General features: G+C 51.8%; 1 protein-coding gene across 1 annotated transcript in view; it reads left to right on the forward strand.

The window, feature by feature from the left end:
- Positions 1-19,287, forward strand: part of LOC133343074 (transcription factor SOX-5-like) — an 85,862-nt gene that overhangs the window by 50,792 nt on the left and 15,783 nt on the right. Inside the window, exons 9-14 of the mRNA XM_061552555.1 lie at positions 8,853-8,955; positions 11,495-11,574; positions 15,061-15,180; positions 16,256-16,430; positions 17,285-17,409; positions 18,893-19,001. Of these exons, the coding sequence (XP_061408539.1) occupies positions 8,853-8,955; positions 11,495-11,574; positions 15,061-15,180; positions 16,256-16,430; positions 17,285-17,409; positions 18,893-19,001 (712 nt within the window). The remainder of the gene's footprint in view (positions 1-8,852; positions 8,956-11,494; positions 11,575-15,060; positions 15,181-16,255; positions 16,431-17,284; positions 17,410-18,892; positions 19,002-19,287) is intronic.

Genomic DNA, 19,287 nt, shown 5'->3' on the forward strand with positions numbered 1-19,287 from the left:
GTTGATTCTAAATGTGGAGTGAAAAACTGGAGGACCCGGTAGAAAAACCCACGCGACCACGGGAAGAGACACACGCAAACTCCAAAATATGCAGGGGTCTGGGTCGGGATTGAACCCACGACCTCCTGTGTACCAGGCGAGGTAGTTAACATCTCGTCACTATGACACATGGCAACCCGGCAGCATTCGTTTTCGCAAGCCCGACTCTGCTGATGAGATCCGGAAGGTCAAAACCGATCGAGCATTTGCAGACAGGAAGTGGTAAGACAGAGCGAGACAAAGCGACAACCTGTGTAGCAGTTTCATCCTCATTAGGACTCACCAGTACAACGGCAACAGTCATTTGAATCTGCAAATAGCACATTAGATGTGTAAATGTACGTTGAACTTCTTTCGCACCGTACTTAGCCAACCGTGATAATCGCCACTGGGGGAGACGAAGGCCGGCCAGGCATGCGTGGTCGCTGGCCACCCACCCCCTCGTGTGCCACAGTGCCGGCCTTCACAGGTGCTGCTACTCGCTAACAGCACTTGCCCCAACATTCTGTGGAGGTAGGCTACACAGGGAGGGGGGAGCGGGGCGGGTGAGAACCTTTGTCTTTGTTTGTCTTTAAGTGGCGTGTGTCATTAAGAACGCGCGCGCACACAATCGTGCTAATTCCAGATTAATGTTTCCACTGAGACATTGAACTCTGTTAATTTCACCACCGGCTCAGGCGGGGGGGGGGGGGGGGGTCGGGCGCGTATGCCCAATCGCTCACACAAAGACAAAGATCCCCCATATAGCCTACAGACTGTAGGGGCAAGTGCTGTTAGCGAGCACCTATGAAGGCCGGAACGGTACACGAGGGGGTGGGTGGCCAGCACCACGCCCGACCGCCTTTGTCTCCCCAGTGGCGATGTTTACACACCGCACCAGGTACTCATTTAAGGCTGAGTCGACCTAGGGGAGGCCCAGGACCGGTTCAGATAATCGTCACTGGTGTTAGCCGTGAGCGGGAATCGAACGCGGGTCGCCAGGTTCATAGCGCAGCGCGCTAACCGCTCCACCACCGCTCACACACGCACACACGCACACACACGCACGCATCAGCGCCGTCCAATCAAACGGCAGTAAATGCCACGATACGCAAACAATACCTGGGCAGGATAAGGATAAAAAAGATAACAGGAACACCTCTCTCTCTCGCCAACCCCACCACCCCGCCTCTCTCTGGCTTATTTTCGTGAACACTTTCTAAGGCCCGTGAAACAAAGTTGATTCTTTTTTCAGGTCATACCTTAACAATTTCCGTGGGTTTTTTCTTTTTTTTTTTACCTGACAATATAACCTGATTGTTGAGTACACGTATCATAAAATCTATATATATATATATGCTAAACAATATACGTGTGCAGTTTTCGATTTAAAGCTTTCGTGACTGCAGGGATTAATCTTCTTGGTTCTTTCGGTAAAGTCACGTAGAAGGGAAATAATAAAATAATAAATAAAAACATAATAAAATACAATTCTCACGACGTTTCGGCCACAACGCAAGCAGCCGTCCTCAGGTGAAGAACAGGTCTGTCGGAAAGACAGATGCTGTCTGGTGAAGAACAGGTCTGTTTTTCACCTGAGGACGGCTGCTTGCATTGTGGCCGAAACGTCGTGAGAATTGTATTTTATTATGTTTAATTTTTATTATTTTATTATTTCCCTTCTACGTGACTTTACCGAAAGAACCAAGAAGATGTGCAGTTTTCTCCGGATTATTAAGATGCACTCCCCCCCCCCACTGCCTCCCCCGTCTGTATTTAAAAATGAAATTTGGGGGGGGGGGGGCGGGTCCATCGCATCCTGTAATCCGGGAACTGCGCGCGTTGTGTGTTTAGGACCAACCTTGCGCTTAAGAATTTCCACGCGATACTGAGCCACTTCATTTTGAGCCATCATTTGTGAGAGCCAGGTCGCTTATGGCTCGGCGGGGCCTCACCAGGTAAAATAAAAGTAGTTTAGTTAGTTGTGTTACCAGATTTGTATGCACCTGGCCGCGGTGACGTCACCGCCACTTAGTGGAAAATGGCGGCTGTTGTTGTTGTTGTGTAACGTTATTGACACTCGGGGCACGCAAGTTTATTGGCTGGAGGGGAGGGGTGTGATGCGTCTTACTTTCCGGAGCGTCTTATAATCTGGAGAATACCGTATCTGTGTCCCTGGTTACAAATCAGAAAGCCACTCCAGAAAAATGAGTCACGTGCGTCTTTCAGCAAAACACAGAGGAATATAGCACACAAGACCTCGGCTGCACTCTTGACTGCAGCAAGATAGATTACATTAAACATGAGGCGAGGAGTTTACATTTTTGTCTATCGCAGGAATGGTGTCTCTACTGAGACACCCAGAAGGGAGAGCATCTCTACTGAGACACCCAGAGGGGAGAGAGTCTCACTGAGACACCCAGAGGGGAGAGAGTCTCACTGAGACACCCAGAGGGGAGAGAGTCTCTGCTGAGAGACCCAGAGGGGAGAGAGTCGCTACTGAGACACCCATAAGGGAGAGAGTCTCTACTGAGACACACAGACGGGAGAGAGTCTCTACTGAGACACCCAGAGGGGAGAGTGTCTTTGCTAAAACACCCAGAGAGAGAGTGACTCTGCTGAGACACCCAGAGGGGAGAGAGTCTCACTGAGACACCCAGAGGGGAGAGAGTCTCTACCCAGACCCACGTGGTTCCGCCTGCAGAGCTGGACCTGTAACAGGGTCATAGCGTGGGAAGTCGACGTTGACATTGATTCTTATCGTTGGAGAACGCGCACATCGATCGGCACTGCGGTTTTAAGGGAGGGGGCTGCGAGGGCCGCGCGTGTGTGCGTGTGCGAGGGAGCGAGGGGCCAAAGTTTTGCATTGAACAAGAGGGGGGGGGGGCACCCATGGGACTGTGTTTATTTCCTGTCAATGACTGCGAGGCCGAGCGTGACGTGGCGTGCGGCGACGCCATCCGTTGGGCTCGCGTGGATTCCGACCCGGCAAACACCACCGGGGGAGAGGTGGCGGTGGCGGTGATGACGGTGGCGGTGTTGGAGTTGAGAGGCCTTCTTCCAGCTGGGGGAAAGAAAAAAAACAACGTTCTATTTGTGCTTCCAGTGTCCACGCCGTGAGACAAAGTGTCAGTTCAAATCTCCGATGATGATGATGATGATGATGGCAAACATGACAGGCGACATTGATGATAGCAGCTGATGATGATAATGAAGATGATGATAACAGTGAAGGTAATGAGAGTGGCGACTGCCCATGTTGAAATGTCGAGACCGCTACGTGGGGATTCAATAGGTGCCACGGTGTCATGGTTGGCTCGCGACTCGTAGGGTCGCCAGTTCGATTCGATCTCTGGGCACGGCAGTTGAAACATCGTTGCCAGTTTCCAAACTTTCCACCCCGCCCGCCGCCCTCACCACCACCTCCGTCCACCCGGCGGTGGTACCTCATGGGTTCACCGCGGTTGGCCAATCGGCAGGTAACGTGTCGGTGTATAGTAAGGGAATATTCCCACCTTTGCAAGACATCTGCCCGGCATGAAAGCGCCGGCCAAAATGCCCTCTGGAGAGGCGCACACGCACTCTTGCTCGCTCGCTCGATAGAAATGTGGATGAGGCCCTTTTACCCCGCCAAGCGGCGGCGTGAACAAGCACTTGAAGTGCTGCGCCTTTGCCTCGCGATTGCAGGGACCCCGCGGCCGGACCCTCGCGCTCACCGTCCCCCCCCCTCCTCTCCCGCTCCTCACATTCCACCCTAATCCGAGGGCCTCCGCCGAAGTGAAACGATAAATGCGCGCCCGGTTACAATCGAGCAAACAGAACCTCCGGCGACCTCTGACCCCCTCACCTCACAATCCCCCAGCCGTGAGGGCGGCCGGGAGGGCGGCGGAGGGGGCCGGGGAGGTGGAGGGTGGGGGGGCAGTTGCAGGAGGGGCGGTCGCGGCGGGCAGGAGGGGATGGTAGGCGGGCAGCCTGCAAGGCAACGTCACAAGGCCGCCCCGTGTCCACAAACACTCACGCTACACTGACCCACCTCTCGCTATCTCCCCAGTGCCCCACGCCACCTCCACTCATCGCACCCCACGTCACCACCGCGCCTGTCACTTTCGTTCAGAATCGCGCGTCCATTTTCCCTGCGCAAGGCGGTTTCCGCTTGGCTTTACGACGACGGTCGCAATTCTACGATGATTATTGACGACGTTGAACGTGACTGCAGTGTGACCACGGGTCGATTTACGGCGCAGAAACTCGATTCGCAATGCGTCTTCCGACAAGGCACGGTTCCCGGACGCGTTTGAACGGAGTCAGTCTGGTTTCCGACGCGAGTTGGCGTGGAGATTTTCATGATTCTCGAGTGTTTTTTTTTTGTGCGGATGTTTGCACCTATTATTAAACCCTGTTAAATACGGCCCATCGAAGAGAACAAAAGAAACACAACTGCAAGCGACGTTTCGACTGTTTTCTACCGTCTGTGGGAAAATAGGAGTCTGGAATACGACGATCTGATTCACGACCCATGGGTTTTTTTTCCAGGAATGCGTCGTGACGTTGTAAGAGCGGGGACCGCCTGCATTTAGCCTCTCCGTTGACCCCCCGAAGGCCGCACGGACCGTGATGATGGCTGTCGTCGCGATATTTTCTCAATCCATTGCAGGGGGGAGGGCACCTGTGCCGGTCGTGGCAGTTTGTTTGGGCATACTTCACCACGCTGGTCGGTGCGGGTTGGTAACGGTTTGGCGGAGAAAAAGGGTCCCAAAGCACCGGGCCAGTATTGACCATTCCCGTATCTCTCGCCACTGATGTTAGCCGTGCCAAGCGCTGGCGGATCCAAATGGGAATAATGTGCGATGATGTAAGGGCCCTGGTTAAAAATGTTGAAATTTCAGGACCCCCCCCCCCCGACTCCCCATTGCCCCCCACTTGAGAAGTGTCAGATCCGCCTCTGGTGGCCAAGGATGTAACTTAAGAATACAAATGTAGACAAGATACCGTACTGATTTGGTATAAGATCCACGGGTCTCCATGACCTGTCAAACACGAATGAGCAAGTAATGTATCACCACGGTCCACGGAAACTTTCACGGATTCAGCAAAGAACCTGGACAAAGAGTTTTATTGAATGCAGCTAAAGACGCATTTTGTGATGCAGTTGACGGGTACAGGGCGAACAGACGGGCAAAATTGAAGCTAATTGTAATTACTGGCGAAACGTCGTACTCAGATTGTAAATGTTGTGGATTTGCTTTCCAACACACCGGTGTGCTGTACTAATAACGAATTGGCATGTCCTGTTTACGTGACAAACCTTACTAGTTGGCTGTGCGGGGTGGTGGCGGGTTTAACGACACATTTATATTTACGCGATCCAACCCACAAAAAACCTATATTATGAATGTGGAAAATTATTGTCACAATTGGAATTGGTGTAAACGTAGAACAAAAGATGAATAGCTTCATTTTGTTGTTGTTCTCATCAATTATTCTGCTCTCCTGATTGAGAACTTCTTGGAAGGCTTTCGAAGCCCAAGGAGGAAGTTCCCGGATGACCTCGCAGGCCTTGACCCGATGAACGAGGGCCGCTCTAGGCGGCCCATCCGCATTCCCAGATGTAGGCATTTCGCCTCTTTTGGAGCCCCCTACAGACGATGAGGCACGGAGCAGTCAGATACAGGGCGGCAGTGTGGGCGTGCCTTGGAGCAAGACGGGGCCTGGATTAGATTCCCTGACTTGTACGTACGTTGAACTTCTTTCGCGCCGTACGTAGGCAAGCGTGCTAATCGGAGGTACGGGGGAAGGACAACAAACTAAAATATAAAAAGAAATTGAAGAAATTTTTTTCTATCTAGATTTAAAAGTGCATAGCTCCGGTGGCTTCCTTATATCGGAAGGGAGAACGCTCCAGATGGCCGCAGAAGCACATCCAAAAGCGCACGATGTGGTGACCGTCTTTGTTCGATGGCCAGCCAGAAGACACTGCTGCTGTGAGGATGACCGGAGTTTGCGTGATGGTTTAATGCTCCTTGACGAGATCCGCTTGGGTGCCTTTCCTTGTGCAGTTTGCATGATTACCCTGTGTTCTGCATGGGTTTACACCGGGGTTTTTTCCCCAGTTTCTCTCCAATAGCTAAAAAGTATGAAAAAAAATCGATGTAACTGTTATTGGCCAAACATCTAAATTGCCTGCAGATTACTCCATTGGGATTACACAGCAGCAACATAGCCACCGCCCACCCACTGCAAAAACTTGGCAGGAACCTCCTGAAAGAGTCTTGAGGCTCAGTGTAGCTTTCCTGGGTAAACAAGCAGCCGATATAATTATAAGTTGTTGGAGCGCATTTCACGTGAAAAAGAGTCGGCCTCCAGAGAATGGCTGAGCAATCTTAAGCCACTGGAGCTATGCCACTTTTAAATGTAGATTGAAAACCGAGGCCAATTCAAGTGTTTTGGCTAGCCATCGAACAAAGACGGTCACTGCATCACGTGCTTTCGGATGCGCTTCTGCGGCCGTCTGGAACGCTCTTCCTTCCGATAGAAGAGAGCCACTGGAGCCATTGCACTTTTAAATAATGTCGATTGAAATCTCATTTCTTTAGAACTGCTGTTTGTGTTTAGTTTGGCTCCGTAAGGTGTGAATGAAGGTCAACAACAACGTACATGCACAAGGGATGAGAGAAATGTAGACAAAAGCTAGATTCATCTTCTTGGTTCTTTCGGTAAAGTCACGTAGAAGGGAAGTAATAAAATAATAAAAATAAAACATAATAAAATAATTCTCACGACGTTTCGGCCACAACGCAAGCAGCCGTCCTCAGGTGAAGAACAGGTCTGTCGGGAAGACAGCGTCTGAATGAAACACCACCAGGCTTAGAGCGTATATTTAAGCTGGGTTGGAGGGGGAAGAGCGCCTTGACAAAAAAATATTTTAAGGCAAAAGTTTGGGGTCAAGGCGCTCTTCCCCCTCCAACCCAGCTTAAATATACGCTCCAAGCCTGGGGTGTTTCATTCAGACGCTGTCTTCCCGACAGACCTGTTTTTCATCTGAGGACGGCTGCTTGCGTTGTGGCCGAAACGTCGTGAGAATTATTTTATTATGTTTTATTTTTATTATTTTATTATTTCCCTTCTACGTGACTTTACCGAAAGAACCAAGAAGATGAATCCCTGCAGTCACGAAAGCTTTAAATCGAAATTTAGAAGCTAGATTATGAATTAGATAAGAGAAGAGACATTGAGATGAGACACGAGTCTTGAGTATCTGTGGCCTGTTGCGCTAAATTCCTTTCGGCAAATTTCCCCGTGGGCTTGGTTGACACTGATTTACATTGTAAACCGGGGGAAAATATCACTCATGATATGCAACCAACCACTGTGTCTGCTACTGGTTTCGTATCCCACTTTACCGTATTCTCCTCATTATTATTTACACTCTGCAAAGTAAGACGCACCCCAAGGCTTGTACCCGTTGTCAGTAATGTTCCCATACAAATCCGGTTGCACGCACGCACGCACGTACACACACGCGCTACACAGCTACCGGATAAAAAGACGCAACCCAAACTTTTGCCTTAAAATGCAGGGGAAAGAAAGTGCCATCTCATAATCCTGAAAATGTGGCACAGCCCTTTGGCCAATCCACTGCTGGATGAGGACTTCCCCACGCTGCGCGGGTCGTGGGGGTTATTTGACCCTGAATTGAAACAAACATAATTTACTGCCCTTTGTCAATTCACAGCTGGATGAAGACCTCTCAGCGCTGTATCAATTATGGGGATTGTTTGACCATGCCTCACCGCGCCTCTCAGTGTGGAATGGTGGTCAGGGGGGGGGTGGACAAAACCGGTTCGGATTTCGCTCGCCACTGATGTTAGCCGTGGCTGGGAATCAAACTCAGGTGACCGACTGGGTTGATAGCGCAGCACGCTGACCACTGCACATTACACTGCTCGAATGTTGTCTCAAAGCAGCTGACGTGGCTGCTGAAACGCTTCGGCAAACACAACAACAAAACCCCCAAAGCTATGTTATTTTGAGTAAATTCTGCCCCGAATCGATTGCGAATTCAAGAAAACTATGCAACAGATTTGACTTTGCGCTATTTTATTTAAGCGGCATTTAGGTGGGGCATCGCCCCGCCCTGTTCCGTGACTTTTTCATGAAACTTTGGGTGGGGGTGGGGGTGTTTCCCACATCTCAGCTGTGAATGATATTGAAATGATACAAAAATTACCAAAACTAAATCTCAGAAGTAGGGACGGAGAGTTTCTCTTCCTGCTCAAATGAACGTTGGGACGGCAACGCATCCCCACTGATGAATCCGAGCCAGTGGTGGATATTCCACTATCCGGAAGCGGGCATTAGTCCCTCTACATAGAGCCAACCAATCGACCGACCAACCTCTGTTAAGCTTCCCGCAGAATTTTGAAGTGGCTTCGTCAACCCCGAGAGGAATGACGAGCTGAAGCCAAGCCTACCGCGGACCACAATTTTAATCTGAAACATCGCCGCTGTGAGTTGATCGCCATCCGCCACCGAATCCGCATTTTCACAGACGGACTTCAGCCAGTGCCTTCGTTGACGAACGAGCCAAGACCGTCGCAACGCACAGCGCAAGAAATCAATTCTTCACCCGGAACGGGAGACCCCGCGGGCCCCGAGCCCAGGGACGCGAAGATTTTGCCGCGACCCTTCGACCTCTAAATTCCCCCAGCGGCGGCATCGCCGACGCATTTATTCACGCAATTTACCGTATGCATGCGTGTTGGTGCTGCTTTTGTGCCCCGTTTATTTCGACTTGACCTTTGTGACCCGTGTGTCGTTCCCATTGACCTTCACAGGGTCAGCTGTCTCCGATGATGATTCCCATTTTCCCGCCGGATCAAAGGGCGATGGCGGCCCAGCACGGCTTCGTTCTGCCCACCGCGTTGGCCTGCAAGCCCGGTACGTGGGCTGTGTACCGACTGCCAATGTTTCTGGGAGGCTCAACTGGGAGACACGGTGGTGAGCTGACGGCCCCTTACCTTTTGTCAGCCCCGCCTTCTTTTGCATAGCCCCATCCACTGCTCAGGTAGTCCCTCCCACTGCTCAGGTAGCCCCTCCCACTGTTCAGGTAGCCCCAACATTTACCCGCACGAGTTGAGCATAGAATAAGAAGATGCGGAAAATTCCGGACATTTAGAAATTACTTTGAGGAAGGCACCCATAAAGACAGAGACTTACTGATCCCACCAGGACTGCCCCAGACAAAACTGGGAAATTTGGTGGCTTTAGAATCGCGTAAGCAGTAAAGCCTGGGCCTAGCTCTCTTGCCGTTGTCTTGAGACGAAGGAGGTGGGGTGCCGGGTGGTGGCGTGGCATGGTTGGCACGGACCCCCTGGTGTAAGGAATGCGATGCCCCCCCCCCCCTACCCACCCCCTTCGTAGCCCACAGCCTCGCTGCCTCCGACCCATGGGGCCGGGTCCCAATTGCACCGCCTGCACACTCGACAGCTGTGCCACCGTTATCGGGCCTAAGTTGCGGTGGCTAGGAGATGTTAACTACATCACCTGGTATGCAGGCCGTGGGTTCGATCCCGACCCTGACGCCTGCTGCATATTTGGAGATTGTATGCGTCTCTCCCCTTGGTCGCGTGGATTTTTCTCCTGGTCTTCCGGGTTTTTGTAGATTATCTGGATGCTATAAAACAAAAACTGATTGCTCAATCGACGTCTGGTAGCGGCGGTGAAGACTGCGAGCAGATTCGAGTGATGAGTACAGAGCTAAAAACGAAGCCGTCACTTTGTGCACTCTGGTGTTATTTTAGCGCTGGTCGGGAGGTCGGCGTTGAGTGTTCGTTGAGCGTCGGTTCCCACGGGAACTGTAAACGATCCATCTGGGGCCTGCCTGCAAACGACCTCCTTCCTTGCAGGATGGACTTTTAATCGAACTGGACAAAGCTGCTGAGCTAATCCCCCCGCTATTTTCAGGGGGTCAGGGTCACGTCGACACGAAGCAGTTGGCCGTTCGTCATAGTCGTCGTCATCATTGGACGATGTCACTTCGTTTGCATCGACGTCATCGACTGCAGGCATTCTCAAATTCTCAAACCACTGCTATTGCTGAATACACCAGCAGCCTTCAGCTTTTGCCGTCCTAATATGCTTGAGGCCATTCCGAACCCCGAAACAATTGGGGGTGAGGTGCCTACGACCCTGCTGACGAACCTCGGATGGGCAAAAACCGGTCCAGAGCTTGCGTGTTTAAACGAGCGCTGGGACGATCAGTCGGTGAGGTCGGTTGATCTAGCCCCTGTAGATAATGGTGGCAGCCTCAACGTCCTCCCTCCCAAAGGCAGGAAACCCCCAACCGTATAACAAGCCACGCCCGGCGTGACCGATAATGACCGCCCGTCCAGCGGCACACGAGATACTTTTTTTTTTCCAACAGGTTATCATCTTATCGGATTTAGTTGAGTAATGGAAGCGATAATCGAGAGAGTGATTGATTTAAACTCTTTTCCTACTGAACGATTTTATTTTTACCAGGTAAAGTCCACCAAGCGATGTAGCTGTTTTTTCAGAAGCGACCTGTCCACAAATGATAGCTCAACGAGGTGGCTGATCACGTGGAAATGTATAGGCTCAACGACCCGGAGAAAACCCCACGTCACCAAGGGGAGAACATGCAAACTCCAAATATACAGACGTCAGCGTTGGTATCGAATCCACAACCTCCTGTATACCAGGCGAGGGAGTTAACATCTTGCCACCGCAGTACGGCCGAGCTCAGGGTTCGCGTTCATCATGGAGGCCCAGTAGGCCTGACTCTTTAATGTATTCGGTGATTTATTTAAGTGAGCATTACCCGAAATGCTCCACCACCGCGAGGTTGTGTACTTTAGGCGGAATGTACAGCTTAAGGAGAGATGTTTCCGTTGCGTAGTATTGCGGGCGGGCTCTGTTTTTTCGAAGAGGGGAGTTGCAGTGTGTGTGTGTGTGCGGTTGGAGACGCGTTCCTATCGCAGTCGCTTCACCTAATCCCTTCCTTTTACCTGTGTTTGTTATTTCTGTGGTCCACAACCGGCTGACATATATACAAACATGCGCACGCACGCACACACACACACACACGTGCTCGTCGACACGTACATACTTGCACGCACGCGCACTATTGCATCAAACATGCAAACGTGTGCATCACTCGATTGTGCATGCACCCGCGCACATACACGTACGCCGAAACGCACACACGTGCTAACTTGCACACATGCGTGCACGCACGTTCGTCCCACACTATCTCACATATGTGCATGCATACATACATGCGCATACACAAACGTACACATACAATATTGCTCATGCATACATACATATACACGTGCATGTATCCTACCATACACGCACACGCACTTATGTGCACACACGCGCACATACGCACTGCACTGTATACTCACCCATGCACGTGTGTACATGCGAACACACACGTGCACAACACGTGCAGTTGAACAGTACTCCCTGCCTCTGCTACCGTCAACGCTGGGGCATGCTGCTACCCCTGCCCTCTCTCCGCTACACCTGCAGGTTAGTGTCAACGCATCAATGTTTGCCGGGCAAGTGACGCTCCACCAATCCATCGATTATTTTTTTGTCGTTCTCAAACTCATCTAATCTTACGAGCTGACCACCACCACCGGGGCTTGCCAGGTGTTGTAGGCGTGTGCACTGCGAGGTAGTAGCCGGGGGACGGTGCGGTGCTAACGCTGTTGAGACATCAAAGTAAAAAGGACGTCGCAATGAACAAGGGATTATATAACCTTAAAATGAAATAGGTCTGTGTCACCGCGCCATTACAAATTGCACACGAATTGATGCAGTGGATATCACATCGCGGTCTGCTTTTCCCTTGCAAGTTTCAGATTTACTGTAATACACTCGTCCTTGGATGGGCAAAAGGCTCGTTCTCCAGGTTTTCTGATCTCCACACCCCCCCCCCCCCCCCCCCCCACGGAGCCAAATCTCTCATTCGTATCGAATTGGTTCCAGGCATTCCAATGTGGAAGGGACCCCATGAACACGTGTCGCAAGAAGCGATGAGGCTTTCTTGGATAATTATTAAGCTCAGTTACTCCAACCCCCAGTTTGCGCCGCACCTCCTGATTTAGCACGGTTGGCTACGTACGGGGCGAAAGAAGTACACTGTACATGTACACATCTAATCTGTTATTCGCCGATTCAAATGACCGTTGCCGTTGTACCGATGAGTCCTAATAGAGACGAAACCGCTACACGCGTTGTCGCTCTGTCTCGCTCTGTCTCACCACTGCCAGTCCGCAAACTCTCGATCGGCTTTGACCTTCCGGGTCTCATCAGCAGGCTTGCTAAAGCGAATGCTGCTGGGTTGCCATGTATCATCGTGGTGAGATGTTAACGACCTCGCCTGGTTTACAGGACGTCGTGGGTTCAATCAACATACGGTGCATGCATGCACAGGAGACCATTCACATCCTTTGTCAAAAATGCTGTGAATCGTAACCTCCCCCAGCGGTGTTCCGCCATTGTTGCGAAATGCATTTTCTCGTCAAGTATTGCAATGAAGCGTCCTAGTTTCGTTCACGTGGAAAAGGGGCTACTGATATGAAGAAGAGAAGAAAGAAAACATACATTTAGCAGGAGTAGGAATTGAACCTTGGAAAAGTGGCTCGGTAGCAAACCCGTGTTTTGTTGCACCCAAGCAGGAGCCTCCCCCATCTGTGAATTTGGCCGCCCCTTTTTTTTTCGCTTTATCATCGCTACGACTTTCCAGCGGCGGTAACAAGCGAAGCGGCGAGCTCTATCTACGACTAACAGCTCAATTGTCCCGATTTCCCAAAGCTAACGACCTTCCCCGTGGCCGCCTTCCACGTGTGCGACAGTTCCTGGACCTCTGACCTACGTGCGCACAAAATTAGCGCCGGCGTTCACGCGCACGCCAAACACTGGGACATTTCCCCCTGAGCAATGTTTACTAAAACTTATCGGGGCGAAAGTGACGGGCAAGGTGGTGGGTGGGTGGGGGGTGAGGCCTGAAAAAGATTGGCAAAAATAAACTCCTCCTACAACGAATTTTACGACTGCTGCCGTTCGACTGCTGCCGTTCGCTTGGGGTTTGGGCCGCCTCTGGCAGGCAAGGCCATGCGCGCCGCCATAAATGGGCACCTTTATTTATTTACTTCCAGGAGTTAACAATAAAGCACCAGTGGTTCTTGTTAACCTGGGGGTGCGTGATGCCCTATCTGGGGGGGGGAGGGGGGGTAAGCGAGACACGGGCAGATCTTTGTTCGAAGGTAAATAATCGAAAACGCGAATTAAGCACGGGCATGTCTTTCGGTCAAGTCACGTAGAACATTAATTTTTTCACAAAAAACTACGACGTTTCGATCGCAACACAAGCAATCGTCATCAGGAAGGATAAAAAAGTAATTTTTTTGTTAATTTTTTTTGTTCTACGTGACTTTACAAAGTCAGTACCAACTTTCTTGGTTTCATCAAACTCTGTGTATTTATTAACATTGCATACATTGTTTTTACGATTGAGAAAAAAGGGATGCAAGGCTGCAGTAAAGGTTAAGAACCACTGCAATAAACATTTTTACATTGAGGGGCAAAGCGAACACTGCCCCCCCCCCCTCTCCAAATACAGAAGTCAAACTCCGCCTTTGACCTTGCATTTTGCTATTTATTTGTTCACTTTCAGCACGCTGGCAATCATGTTGTTGTTGCTGAGAGATGCCAGTGCAGGGAAGAGGCCCCGATTTAACGCCACCGGTTGCCGCTACGCTGGGGTCGGTTGACTTTCTCGAAGGGAATCGGAGCGCCGTGCATAGCCAGCCGTGCACGTCGGAGGTGCTCGCGGGGTTAGAACGCCGAGGGGCGAGAGCTGCTCATGACCCCGGGTTCAATGTGGGCAGCTGCCCCAGCGGTGTTACTCAACCTTCCGTGATACAGGTTTTTTTGGGGTTAGATCGCGTAAATATATAAATGTGTCGTTTAAAAACCCGACACAGCCAATTAGTAAGGTTTGTCACGTAATCAGAACGTGGCCAATTCGTCACTAGTACAGCACATCGGTGTGTTGGGAGAGCCAAGCCACAACATTTACAGTCTGAGTACGACGTTTCGCCAGTAATTGCAACCAGCTTCTTCAGGCGACAGACAGATTTGCGGAGAAGTTCACCTGTTTATCGATAAGGTTTCTCAACTGTATAGGTATGGGGGACTTTTTACCCCTTGCGAGTGTAGGATGTGGTGTAGTGACACATCATTAGCCCACAGAAGTAATTGATCGTGCACGGGATCCACGCCACAGCCTGCGAGTTTGACGGTTTCATGCCTGAATTAGAGTGTGTGCCTGTGTGTGCGTGTGTGTGCGTGTGTGTGCGTGTGTGCGTGTGTGTGCGTGTGTGCGGGGAGCAATAGCTTTGCAGTTAGGGCACTGTGCTTCGAACTCGGCGACCCCACGGTTCGATTCCCGCTCACGACGAATAACAGTGGCTGTTATTTGAAGCCGTCCTGGGCCTCGGCTAGGTCGACTCAGCCTTAAACGAGTACATCGGCACTTGGGGAGATAAAGGCGCGCGATGTTGGCCAGCAACGCCCTCGTGTGCCGTGCCAGCCCTCATAGGTGCCCGCTAACAGCACTTGCCCCAACAGCCTGTCGGCTACACGGGACATATTTGTCTTTATGTGCGAGTATCAGTGTACGTGTGTGTCAGTGAACATGGGCTTCAGGACGAACAGGTTTAATACCGGCACGTCCACATATCCGTTTCAACCGCTGTGCCGTTACCATGCTGCGCTCACCTCTGACGTTCCTTCCCCTCCCGCACCTCCGATTAGCGCGGTTGCCTACGTACGGTGCAAAAGAAGTGTGGCATATGTTCCACCCCTTGTGGCTACCACTCCGTTATGAGTCTTGACCACTGATTGTCGTGGAGGTCTTCCCAAATGGTTTGATTGGGTGGGCCTTGATTGGGTGTTCATTGATTTTACGTGATTTTTTTTTTACGGATTTCATGTTTTCCCCGCTAGATTTACGCCGCTCACCTGGCCGCGATGCAGTCGCCCGCGCAGTGCCACTCTGTGTCGCTGCCGCCGGCGCCGGCTGGGGGAGACCGGGACAGAGACAAGAGCCCAACGAGCGCCTGCAAGGTAACGGAGTTTGCTCTCGCAGCCACCCCACCCAGCCAGCCACCCAGCCACCCCACCCACCCAGCCACCCAGCCACCCCACCCACCCAGCCACCCAGCCACCCCAACGAGCCACCCAGCCACCCCACCCAGCCACCCAGCCACCCCACCCACCCACCCAGCCACCCCACCCAGCCACCCACCCAGCCACCCACCCAGCCACCCCACCCACCCAGCCACCGACCCAGCCACCCCACTCAGCCACCCCACCCACCCAGCCACCTCACCCAGCCACCCACCCAGCCACCCCACCCACCCAGCCACCGACCCAGCCACCCCACTCAGCCACCCCACCCACCCAGCCACCCCACTCAGCCACCCCACTCAGCCACCCCACCCACCCAGCCACCAACCCAGCCACCAACCCAGCCACCCCACTCAGCCACCCCACCCAGCCACCAACCCAGCCACCCCACTCAGCCACCCACCCAGCCACCCACCTCGCCACCGACCCAGCCACCCCACTCAGCCACCCCACCCGCCTAGTCACCGACCCAACCACCCCACCCGCCCAGCAACCGACCCAGCCACCCCATTCAGCCACCCCACCCACCCAGCCACCGACCCAGCCACCCCACTCAGCCACCCCACCCGCCCAGCAACCGACCCAGCCACCCCACTCAGCCACCCCACCCACCCAGCCACCCACCCAGCCACCCACCCAGCCACCCCACCCACTCAGCCACCGACCCAGCCACCCCACTCAGCCACCCCACCCGCCCAGCCACCGACCCAGCCACCCCACCCACCCACCCAGCCACCCCACCCACCCACCCAGCCACCCCACCCACCAAGATCAACGTACATACACACATACAACCACACTTCATCGATCGGCAGGTCACGTGTGGTGGTGGTGGTGGCGGTGGAGTAAATCCTACGTGCTCCCACCACCACTTACAAGATTGTCTGGCCAGCGTGGAAGAGTAGGCCAAAGAACCCTCGAGTGAAGGAGGCCCCCTCCCGTCAGCAGTAGCGCAAGCCGAGCAATGGCAGGGCTGTGCATTTACCCCGCGTGTCGCTGTCCTGTGTGCAAGGAGGCCCCGCAGCCGTTGAACCTGTCATCGCGCGCTCACTCGGCGGCCTCCTCGATGCTGGAGGGGTTGGGCGGGGGGCTGGGGGGGGGGCCGCCCCCCTCCTCCTCCATGCTGCCGCTGCTGCACGCCGTGCTGGGGAAAGCGAGCGGCGCCAGCAACAATATGGCCGCCTTCGGTGAGAACCCCACAAACCCGCAGGGGGAGAGAGCCACCAAACGTCGTCCCCGCTTCGGCTGGGGCAGGCCCCCCCCCATGGCTTCTGGGGGCAGGCCCCCCATGGCTTCTGAGGGCAGTGTTCTTAATTGCAGGACACCGTAGGCCACTGGCGGCCCCTGGTGGCCTTTAGTGCGGCTCCCGACAATACAGAAGTAGTGAAAACACCCCCATTATATTATCTTCGTGCTGCTGTCACAAAACCCAAGTGATTTCAAATGTGTGGCGGCCCTCACACTCTTTGGTTCTTTCGGTAAAGTCACGAAGAAAAACATTTTCGGTTTCTTTCTACGTGACTTTACCGAAAGAACCAAAGAGTAATTCCTGCAGTCACGAACGCTCCAAATCAAGGCCCTCACACTGATGACGTCTTATCAGCAAAAGTGCCCAGCCCGCTCTGAAAATTAGTGAAGAACACTGCTCCAGAGAGTCCATCCCCGTGTCACCGAGAACCAACGCTTTTGTGTAAGTCTGTTGGTTTTGTCCCCAGTTGAAAGGTTATCTCGGTCTCTTAAATTTTGACATGGTTAAACAAAAGCATCTCGCCACAATAGCGAGATGTTACATACCTTGCCTGGTATACAGGAGGTCCTGGGTTCGATCCCAACCCTGACCCCTGCTTTATATGTGAATTTTGCATGTTCTCCCTGTGATCGCGTGGATTTTTCTCCGGTTGTACGTGTCGTGTGCGCGTGTGCGCGCGCGTGTGCGTGCGTGTTGTTGTATGTGTCGCGTGTGTGTGTGTGTGGGTGTGGTTGTACGTGTCGTGTGTGTGCGCGTGCACGTGTGTGTGTGTGCGTGTCGCGCCCTGTGCAGGAATGCTGCATCAAGGCCTCACGGCCCAGACTCAGCAGCGGGCCCCAGAGGTAAAGCAGGAGCGTGCAGCGAGGCATGATGGGAAAGTTGCTGCTGCACTCATCAACAGCGGCCGGTGTGTCACGGTAAGGCCCCACACCCGAGGGGAGCATCTGGCTCAATGGTTCGGCGAGCGGCAAAATTAGCGGCCACTTTGTGGGGTAGTAAACAGTGGTTGGCCTATGGACAGACTCGCCCCCTGCCATGAGAATGAGGAATTTCCACCATCGGTTCAGGTTTGTGCACAGGTGATGAGCACCGTATCAGTGCTCATCTGAGCATGAGATCGCTCTGACTCTTGAAGGGCATAATGATGCCCATGCAGTTCGATGCCAAGCCATCAGCATGCTCGCTCTGATCATATCTACGTGTAATTATAATTATTGTAATAATGATAATTATCAGAGCACACCTTAGAACCATAACGAGTAGGCTCACATATTCTTGATAGAATCGTGCATATTTTATTCATAATTGGCGTGAATAAATTAGAATAAAATTATAATGCATTAATTTGTAAGAGATTCGGTTGGTGGTTTTATAGTTTTGGTTGTTCCTATGAGATCATGACACTGATTTAAAGAAGCCGGGTAAGGTGACACGGTTATTCTGACTTTCTCAATTTAATATTGACTTCCTGAAGCTTGTTGTGCTAAAGCTGCTTAACAGAGTTTGCAAGTGAAACGGCAGTGAGACGGCACTACCAACGATTGTCCAAGCTCTGAAAATCCTCGAATTATTCAGATGTTTTTAGCCGAGTGGGATGCAACCAGAGCACCCGGAGAAAACCCAACACATGTGAGGGGGAAACACTCTATCCCATACAGTAGGGACAGATTCTATTATTCTAGATTTGAAGCTTTCGTGACTGCAAGGATTCATACTCTTAGGTTTTTTCGGTAAAGTCACGTAGGTAAAATAATAATAATAAAATAAAATTATAACGAATGAAAAATAACTAAATTAAATCACGACGTTGCTGTATCAAGTAATACAGTAAATTTAGCTGTGACGGTCCCACCTGAAGACGGAGACTTGTGTTGCCTCCGAAACGTCGTGATTTATTTTAGTTATTTTTCATTTTTTATTATTGTTTTTTTACCTACGTGACTTTACCGAAAAAACCTAAAAGTATACATTATATTATCCCAAACTCTTTCTGTACCACATTCTCCATTTGAAGCTTTCGTGACTGCAAGGATTCATATTCTTAGGTTTTTTCGGTAAAGTCACGTAGGTAAAACATCAAAATGAATAAAAATAAAATAAAATAAAGATCACGACGTTTCGGAGGCAACACAAGTCTCCGTCATCAGGTGGGACCGTCACAGCCAGATTAGCTGCATCAAGTGAGGCAATGATTCAAGATGTAATCCCTTAAAAGCGAGTTGAGGGGGGAGGAGAGGGGGGGGGCTCATCAGAATGTGGCTACCACATTCTTTCTGTACCACATTCTCCAAGAGCACTGATCTTGACAGTTCTCAGAAACGGACTCTGGTCCAGCAGTGACGAGAACATGACTTTTTCTCGGTGTAATAATGGTGCCGCCTTTCTTATTATGCATCGCAGGAGAAGCTTGCTCTGGAGAGCCTCATGCAAAGGATGATGGGAGAGGCAAGGGATGATGGGAAGTCAGGCCTCGGTGGAGTGGAGCGGGCATCCAGCGAGGAGATGGATGGTAAATGCACGGTTATCTTAACTAACTCTCTCGTGCTTTGAATGTTCAGTGGTACAATGCACACACCTAGGCCTAGCGGGGCATGCTAACCACTGCACTACCGCTCCCCACATACACACGCATAGAGTCACACACTGACATACATACAGACACATACTGACATACGGGCACACCCATGGAGGCACACACATACAGAGATCAAGGCGCAGATCCACATATAGCCTTAGCAGACTGTTGGGGCAAGTGCTGTTAGCGAGCACATATGAAGGCTGGCACGGCACACGGA

The sequence above is a fragment of the Lethenteron reissneri genome, chromosome 2 (genome assembly GCF_015708825.2).
Source record: "Lethenteron reissneri isolate LAM-NWPU_2019-01 chromosome 2, ASM1570882v1, whole genome shotgun sequence".
NCBI classification, from domain to species: Eukaryota; Metazoa; Chordata; class Hyperoartia; order Petromyzontiformes; family Petromyzontidae; genus Lethenteron; species Lethenteron reissneri.